Below are 9530 nucleotides of genomic sequence, written 5' to 3'. Positions count from 1 at the left end.
AATGCGTAATTTACAATAAAGGTCATTCAACTATGGTCTTTTTCATTTTCTTGTCACCTATCTATGAAGAATTATAAAATAATTATTTAACTATTAGTAAATTTTTTGGTCATTTAATTATGAAAAGTTATAAAATGACCATTTAACTATTTAAATTTTACCTTTTTGGTCACAGCTGATTAACATAAAAATGAAAAGGCCCAAAATCTAAGATTTTGGGTTACCAAAAAAGAAAAAATTGAATAATTGAGTGATCATTTTGTAACTTTTTTAAATTCAGTAACTGAAAAAGAAAAATATCATAGTTGAGTGACTACTAATATAATTTACCCTAAATAAATAAATAATATTCTTTTTTTTTTCTCTCAACCTGACCGACTCGACCTTCACCTCATTCTCTTTCATCGAATATAAATATATAAATAAACAAAAATTGTAAAAAGGAGAAAAAAAAGGGAAAAAAACCCTCCATTATTTTCCGATTGGAAGGCTCAGATCGAACCTAGAAACCGACAGTATCTTCTCCGTCTTCAGGTCAGTCCCCGGTCTCTCCTTGCTTTTTCTCCGATTCCTCCGCCGGTATCATCCCTTTCCTTTTCTTTTTTATCTGGAATTTTTGAAAACTATTTTAATTGTTTTTATACGGAATCGGCGGTAGCCGTTCGATTTGCGTTCGACGGATCTGATGCTACCCGTTCTTCATAGATCTGAATCTATTGTGTTATTGTTTTATTGTTATAAAAGAAATTATTGATTTTATCGATTAGGTCAAAGAACCCTAAATAAAGTTTTAGGAGAATCCAATTGATCAGCTGATGGTTGTCATCGGGTATTGGGAATATAGGAACATACGTATTTTGATCTGGTGTTTATTTTGTGTGGGTTATTGAAAAGAAGACATGGATTCTGCTTTTGCAACTGTGATTTTATCGTTTTGTCATGCTTTTTAATTGTTGAGCTTATTTTGGTGCTTTCTTTGTGTGTTATAGTAAATACTATGTGTTGTTATAATGGTCATACCTTAAGACCCTCTGCAACATCTAAATATCTTGGAAGCTTTACTTGTCCAGCAGCAACTTCCTGTCAATAGCGTTTTTAAGTGTTGTTGGCTCTTTTTGCCAATGGAGAAAGGAGTGCCATCTAGCCTTTTTGTTAATGATGGTTCCTTCATGGAGAGGTTTAAACAGCTTCAACAACAGAAGGATGACAAAGACAAGGCTGCGGCTTTGGAGGAATCTAAACCCCCCAAAGTTGTAAAAGGGTCACCAGCTCCCAAGCCTTCCATTGCTTTTAAGCCCAACGATGTACGCAAGACCGCCCAACTTCCTTCAGGGGGCAAACTTGCTTTCAGCTTGAAACAGAAATCAAAGCTTGTGGCACCTCCTGTTAAGTTGGATGCAGATGAGGATGAAGAGGACCAAGATGCAGGGAGGTTAGATGACAAACCAGTTAAAAAGCAAAAATTGGGTCGATCAGATTCCTCTGAACAAGCTTCGAAACAAGTGGATGTTGGTAATTACTGCTTTTTTAATATTGTTGTGTTGCTGTTGGTGACTGGTGGTCCTCAAGGAATTTACATGCTTAGGTTGCATGTCAGATACATTTCCAACTAGAATGAGTTTATGGTTTACGAATGTTTGAATTACTAGTTTATTGCGCCTGCGGTTAAATTCTTACCGACTTAAATAGAGGTCTAGACAAAAATTCCTCCTTTCTCTTATCATAAAGAAATTTTTTATAGTTGTCTAGGTTAAAATAGTCCCCTTCATAAACTGCTGTGATTTATGAAGTCATCTGGCCATCTTCTCTGATCTTAAAGTGGTGGATGAAGAGGGCAAAACATTCTTGAATATTTCTTGTCTCATGAATGCAGCTTATATCTTAATTACCAATCAACATTGGTGGAAAGAGATGTTCAATGAAAGATTTGGAATATGTGGCACGCCTGCTACAAGAGTAATTTGCATTCTCTTCTTCATGCTCTTGGTATTAATCAGTTTTATAAGTGATATGCAGCACCAACTTCCCCAAGCGATCTCACTGTGAAGAAAGTTGCCGACAAACTTGCTAGTTTTGTTGCCAAAAATGGAAGGCAGTTTGAACATATTACTCGTCAAAAAACCCTGGCGACACACCTTTCAAGTATGTTTACTTGGCATTAGTCTTTTTAGTTCTGTTCCACGAGTGCATTGATTTTTTGGCTCCTTTTTGTTTTCTGTGTTCTGTGTATTTGATTTTTTACTGTATCCAGATTCCTTTTCGATGAGAGTTGTTCTGATTACAAATACTATGCATACCGCCTTGCCGAAGAGGAAAAAGCTCTTTTAGAGAATAAGGAAGAACAAACTCCTCAAAGCGGTTAGTATCTTTTCTCTCCTTGACCACGGTATTGGATAGGATCTTTTTGGATTTGTATGCTCTAATTTTCTGTTGCTATTATTTCTTTCTTGTTACTTCATTCTGTTCTGCACCATAGAATATATATCGGAGTTACTGTTCATGCACGACTAGTCTAGGAATTAGCTCCAAAACCTCAAGAAATTTATGATTGTTGCATATGTAAAGGTGATATGTCCCATCCTTCTGTAATGACATGACCAATGCTTTTCTATGTGGTATAGGCATTTCAGCTTCTAAGTCCACAAGCAGCTCTAGTAGGGCAGCTCCGCAGCAATCAAGTTATCAAATTCCTGCCTCTGCTTTGTATGAGAATGAGGAGCCTAGATCTTCAGGGACTTCAGCGGGAAGAGCAGGTGATGATGCATGAGATATTTGTTGTTAGTTATTTTTATGGGGTGAATATGAGTCTGGCTTTCCTTGGTTTGCGTGTCTAGGGTTATCAAGTTCTTTGAATTAAAATTATCTTTCTTTCTTTTGTCTAGCAAATTATGCAAATGTCTCCTTGGTCATTCTGTCTGTTTAAAGGTTGTCAATCATGTTCTGTTTTTTTTTTAATTATAATAATCTGAAAAAGCAACTGTCCTGCTACTTTGTTTTAATAGTAACTGCATTCTTTCTTTCTAATCTTCACTTAAGATTGTCAATTAATGATATAAATATTTTTTTTTCCTTCTGTTAAATCGTCCTTGTAGATTGTAAATTCATACATTATCAATTTGCAGTTGTATTGTGATATCAGCAGGTATTACTAATGGACAATTTTGTTTGCCTGATGTTATATACATGCTCTTCTATGACACAGGTTCATCCAGTGCACCTTCAGGTGCAGATCCTATAGCAATGATGGAGTTTTACATGAAGAAGGCTGCTCAGGAAGAAAAGATGAGGACACCTAAGCAGTCCAAAGACGAGATGCCACCACCTCCTTCCCTTCAAGGTGAATTTTGTCCCTGTTTGAAATGTGTATACTTGTGTGTTCACATGGACATGATGTGTTTTCTTTTTTCTTATTGCTAAAACCCATTACCCATATTCTTTTGGCTAGCGGGTCCAGTGAAGAAAGGTCATCATATGGGCGATTATATCCCACAGGAAGAGCTTGAAAAGTTTATGGCTGCCTGCAATGATGCTGCTGCACAAAAAGCTGCAAAGGAGACTGCCCAGAAGGCAAAGATTCAATCTGATAATGTTGGGCATAAACTCTTATCGAAAATGGGTTGGAAAGAAGGTGCTTTATCTACTCTTTCTGACTTGTGTACTTGCTCGTCTCTAGCCTGGTTTGTGTTGACCAACAGATTGAAACTCAACTCTAAATTCTGTCTAAAATGAATCATAAGAACTCAGATAAGATAAACCATGTAGGACAAGGGATTTAAATGCATGTGGCAATTAATCTTTTTCTGTATCTTGCAATCAAGCGATGACGCAGGTGCCAGTAATTTTTTATTGTTTATTTTGCCTTTGCGGTAGTATTATCAAACTATTAATTACATATTATGAGCACCGTTTATAGAAGGGAGAAGTTTAATACCTTGGCTTGCATTGGGTTGCAGGTGATGGTTTAGGGAGTTCCAGAAAAGGCATTGCAGATCCAATCATGGCTGGTGATGTAAAGATGAACAATTTGGGGGTCGGTGCTCATAATCCTGGAGAAGTGACGCCAGATGATGATATATACGAGCAATATAAGAAGCGAATGATGCTCGGCTATCGATACAGACCCAATCCCCTGGTATTCAATCTGTTCCTTCATATTAGATTTATTGATAAGGGGTAGAAAACATTTTGGCCTTGGAAGTTGATCTCTGATGATATATTTGGTATTTCTGTGCAGAACAATCCTCGAAAAGCATACTATTGAGAACACAGTTGTGGAAGAAATCTACAATGGGTAGGGTGGGTGGCTGGTTGGAAGAATTAACTCTAAAGAGTTGAAGGATGCTTATTGCATATCATATACATACTATATATTTATGTATATATATTTGTGTTCATGACTGAGGTTTCTTTCTTTTCTATGGGATTCATTTCATTTCGTTTATTCAGGTGTCTAAAGACAGCTTTTTTCCCTTCTTAAAAAATCCAAGACTGTTAAGTGTTAACTGACTATTTTGAACCAACTGGAGGGAAGGTAGTTTTGTATTAAGAAACTTGTAAGATAGCTTCTGTTTGGTTCTGTTTGTGGAAGGGCGGTGTTGGTCCAAAAATAATTTAAATTCAAAGCCAATGTGCCCAATTTGTTACTGGGAAACTCCAACAGTAATCCCCATTTTCTTTTGAAAGTAATCGTTTCCAATTTGATCTTATTGATTATCCTTTCACATTTCTCACACCTTTTCCAATGTTAAATATACTTAAATTTTTTTATGATTTGGAAATTTATATTTCACTAAATTTAATATTTTATCATTATTTGGTAAAATTTATTTTTGTTTTTGTCTTGCCTGAGTTTAACATTTAAATTCTTGTCAGAGTATCAACAAGTGTTAGTGTTAAGTGCAATAATTATTTTTAAGGATTGCAGGGGAGATAGAACTATTATAAGATATTAGAAAGTCTCAATGCTTTATATAGCTGAAGACCCTCCTCTTTGTCAAAGGCCAGATTGTTGATACTATCGGCTTCTCTGTTTTCATCTTTAGGAATATATTCAATTAACCATCTTCTTCATTTTGCAAAAGTTACAAGGATATGCCTGATTAATGTAGAATTTGATCCCTTCAGCAAGAACTCCTTAATAGCTCCTATAACTTTCATATTGGTATCACAATTGTATTATGTATTCTACCTTGTATTAATGTCACACCGTTGAAAATGTTCCATAGTTCAGCTTTAAAAACATAACATTTACCAATCTGCGATTGAACTCGAATATCCATGTACCACTATGATCTCTCAATACACCACCTATTGCAGCATAATCTGTGTTAATTTTAACAATTCCATCGGATCTTAATCGAATCCATCTTTTTGTTGTCACCATCTTTGCTCTTGAGCTCGATTTCAAAGGGTTCCTCCCTTGCAAGATGAAATATATTGGGCAACCAAGAATCTTTAAAATAGATGTTGGTGATAAAAATATACTCTTTCAAAAGAAAAATATTTTTAATATAAATAAAATGTAATCCAATCTCGAAATTAATTTGAAGTAATAAAAAGAGAGAAAAAAAAAACCTATTTGGTGGAGAAATCAGAAGCGTAAGGGAACATTTCTTATGCCATATTCCCGTTTAAGACTACAAAGAATAAGGAAAAACTTCGCTTGAGATTTATTGCTTACCCATCCTTGAAGCCGACATTCAACTTAGGAGACATGCCTTTTTTTTTTTTCTTTTTCTTTTTTAATATCCGATAATTATATTCTGAATCGAATTAATCGAGATAAGACTCTTATGATATTTATTCAATATTCCTATTTACGAATTTACTTAAAAAAAAGAACATTGGAATCTACATCATTGCGTTGGTGAGATATATGCTTTGGTACCATATTCACCAACATCAGATGCAGATGACATAATAATAAGTTAGATGCAAAGGGAAAGGCCATAGAAGGAAGGATAAATTCCACTCCTGAATCTCTTCTCTTGTTGGGTCTATTCATGGCATTCACATGCAACCACATTTCCCCTTTACTTCTCTCTACCATCTTCTTTTAACAATTTGGTCCTCCATTATTTTTACTCCTATTTAGGGAGATTTGTATTTTTAATCTTGAGGCCAATTTTTTTTTTTGGTTCAAAGTAATTTCTCCTGGTTCATTTTTTGGGGTTAATTTTTTGCTATCACTTTTTGCACTATGTATTAGTCCCTGTACTTTATTTGGTTAATTTTAGTTTATATTTTCTTCGAAATTTGAAATTTCAACTCTAACTTAAATGGTAACAGTTAAATTTGTGCTCCCTAATTAGATCTTTTTCTAGTCTCTATACTTTTCAGATATTAAAATTTTAGTCTTGACTCAAATGACAACCAATAAATTTGCACCCATAAACGACAACAATTAGATTTTGAAAATAGCAACTTAAATTAATGGATTTAACATGTATAGTTTGATTAGAACAGAAATTTTAAAAATCGGAAACTACCCATAAATTTTGGTTCAATGTTTAATGCTATATATGAACTCTGATTTTTTGCAATTTTGGATCAATATTATAAAACTATACCAAATCAAAGTTCATGTATCAAATTACATATCAAATTAAAATTCACGTGTAATTTTGAGATTTCTCCCGAGTTTAAAACAACCAAATTAAAGTACATACATTAAATTCAACTTTTTATTAAATTAGAAATGATCAAATTATAATAAAAGGACTATACCCATAAAAGAAAAAACATATAACATGGGGACTTTTTATAGAATTTCACCCTTTTTTCAAGAATGATGTGACATAAAAGAATCTCGTTCATTCATCTCCATAATTATGACTTGATCCATCCATCCACCTATGGTGGTCACTTGAATTCATAAAACTATATTAAAAATAATAGTACATTATTAATATAATAATCAATGCCGGATCTAGAGGCGTAGGGGGACCTAAAATGAAATTTTTTTCTTTTATAATTTATAAAATTTTAAATTAATAATAATATAAAATTATATTTTGACCCTTTTTAAATAATAAAAAAAATTAATTTAATCATCTAAAAATTATAAAGATATAAACTATTAAAATAGTAAAATTATATTTTTACTATCATAAAAATATATAATTTAATTTCAACCCTCCATTTTTTTTTTACTTTATCACAATCCCAAAATCGTATTTTTAGATCTGCCACTGATATTAATAATAATCAAAGATTAAGTTAACGAACCACATTTCCATAAACGTTAATATGTAATTAAGTATTGTTTAAGTTATTGTTAAATTTCCACTTTGAAGCTGTCCTTTAATGTGACCTTTACTAGAAATAAAAGTCAAAGTCATCCAAAGTGGGCTTCAAAATATCGTCCTTTGGGTTCATATTTATGGTAAAACCTTTCATTAATTAATCTTACTCTTAAACAAAATTTTATTTTGACCCTTTATTTGTTATTATATTCAAACTTTTTTTGGGTCAAATTTTGCTATTAGTCCTTATATATTTTTTGAATGTTGAGATTTTACCCTTGGTTCAGGAGGTAGTGATTAAATCCGTTGAGTCGGATTCTTTTATTAGTCTCATACTACATGTAGGTTGTGAATTTAGTCCTTCCTATATTTTTTGAATTTTAGAATTTCAGTAATAGCCCAAACGTTTTTAGCAGTTAAATATGTTAAACCAAATTATGTTATTTGTCTCCTACTACACGTAGGTTGTGGATTTAGTCATTATTCTCCAATATAATTATTTTTACTTCCTACACGCTTTGCATTTTGAAATTACAGTCTCGATTTAAATGATAACTGTTATATCCATTAATTAAAAGTCGACATGGCATTACACATGTGATATATATTATGTTGGCGCATAAGATTTTGAAAATAGCACAAAATTAATGGCTATCATTTGAGTTATGTTTGAAATTTCAAAATCCAAGATGTACATGAACTAAAATTGATCAAATTAGAATATATGAACCAAATCCACAACTTGCACATAATATAAGGACTAATAACAAAATTTTACCAAGGTCTCATTGATTTCGTTGCATGCATGTACATTATGCTTATTTTATTACCAAGGCTTTCTGCTGTCATGCCATAAAATACAAGATGATATATATAATATATATATGATGTTGATACAGCTTTAGAATATTTAACTTTAATTTTTTTTTGTCTAAAATGTTCTTTACATCCATCAAAAAGGTAAATTCGGATAAGCATTGCCATCGCATATTTTTAGGATCAAAAAAAAAAAAAACATAAAGTAAGTTTTGTTTGATTCTTTATAGGCATATATACATATACATATGCATATATGTGTATATATATATATAGGACTGCCGGTGTTGCTGGAAAACATCTACAAAAGATAAGCTGTTTTCCTTCATTGGTGTTTGAATTCATTAGGGTTAACTATTATTTCGTTTTTAAATTGATTCTTAAATTTTAAAATATTTTAATTAAGTCCTTAAAGAATCAACATCGTTCCAATTAAGTTGTTATTATCTTGGATGTTAACGTCTTACATGTTAAATATATATATATAGTGCCGTAAATTTAAAAGGTCATTTTTTTCATATGTCAAATGAAAGTTGTTTATGCAGTAGGTATGTATATGTTTACAATTTTATGCACGTGTTTCTAAATATATTCAACGTTGAAACTTAAATTAGCTTTGAGGACTTAATTGAAATAGTTTAAAATCTAAACGATAATTTGGGTTCATTGGTTCAATTAACTTTATTCCAAACGGGACAGAATGGAAAATTTTCTTTATAACCCCTTTCAAAAATTAGAAGATTTAATTTAGTCTTTTTTTAACCTTTGATTAAATGGATAATTATAAGTTTAACCCTTTTAAAAATGTAAACATTTTTAATACCAGAATTATTTTATAATCTTATCTCAATCCCCTTAAACAAAATATCTGAATTCACCCCTGAATAAGGATAAAAGGATGAAATATTCTCCATAATCTTGCTTTGTAACTTTAACCTTTGTTTATGATATATATAAAGGTATTGATATTATCCATTGTGTGTGGATCATATATATTGCTAAGAATTGGTCCCCAAATATATATGCTTAGTTTCAATATTTTGTTAGAGTTGAATTAAGATTTACGTAGCCTGACCTAATCTAAATTTGACAAACTCTTAATGTTTAACACATGTTTTAATTGCTTGTTGGGCATCTGTTGAATAAATTGTCTTTCATAAATTACGAGCCGTCGATTAGGTTTTAGTTCGATTGGTATTAACATTGTTGTCAGCGTAAGAGAACGTAAATTCAAGTATGTTGAAGTGCATTATCCTCCTATTTAAGGGTTAGGGAGGGGTTATGAGTAGTTATAGATATTGTATCAAAAAGAGCAGATATTATAAAAATCTATAATGAAAAACAAAACGAATGATACCTTCTGCTTGTGAAATTTAAAAACTCATCCTCGATATCTCAAATAATTATTCATAAATTTATGGGTAAATTACATCCAATGTCACTAAATTATTCGAAAGTTTTTATTTAAAT

At 31.9% G+C, this 9530-nt stretch overlaps 1 protein-coding gene across 1 annotated transcript; it reads left to right on the top strand.

The window, feature by feature from the left end:
* Positions 1–382: 382 nt before the first annotated feature.
* On the top strand, positions 383–4704 carry LOC107926266 (SURP and G-patch domain-containing protein 1-like protein). The gene is given in 10 exon segments (XM_016857065.2): positions 383–534; positions 1071–1512; positions 2017–2112; positions 2115–2142; positions 2252–2358; positions 2622–2753; positions 3203–3337; positions 3446–3628; positions 3954–4132; positions 4235–4704. Coding segments are annotated over 9 exon segments (1278 nt in total). The 5' UTR covers positions 383–534; positions 1071–1121; the 3' UTR covers positions 4262–4704.
* The last annotated feature ends 4826 nt before the right edge of the window (positions 4705–9530 follow it).

The sequence above is a fragment of the Gossypium hirsutum genome, chromosome A08 (genome assembly GCF_007990345.1).
Source record: "Gossypium hirsutum isolate 1008001.06 chromosome A08, Gossypium_hirsutum_v2.1, whole genome shotgun sequence".
Taxonomy (NCBI): Eukaryota; Viridiplantae; Streptophyta; class Magnoliopsida; order Malvales; family Malvaceae; genus Gossypium; species Gossypium hirsutum.
This window is presented reverse-complemented; position numbering and strand designations above follow the sequence as displayed.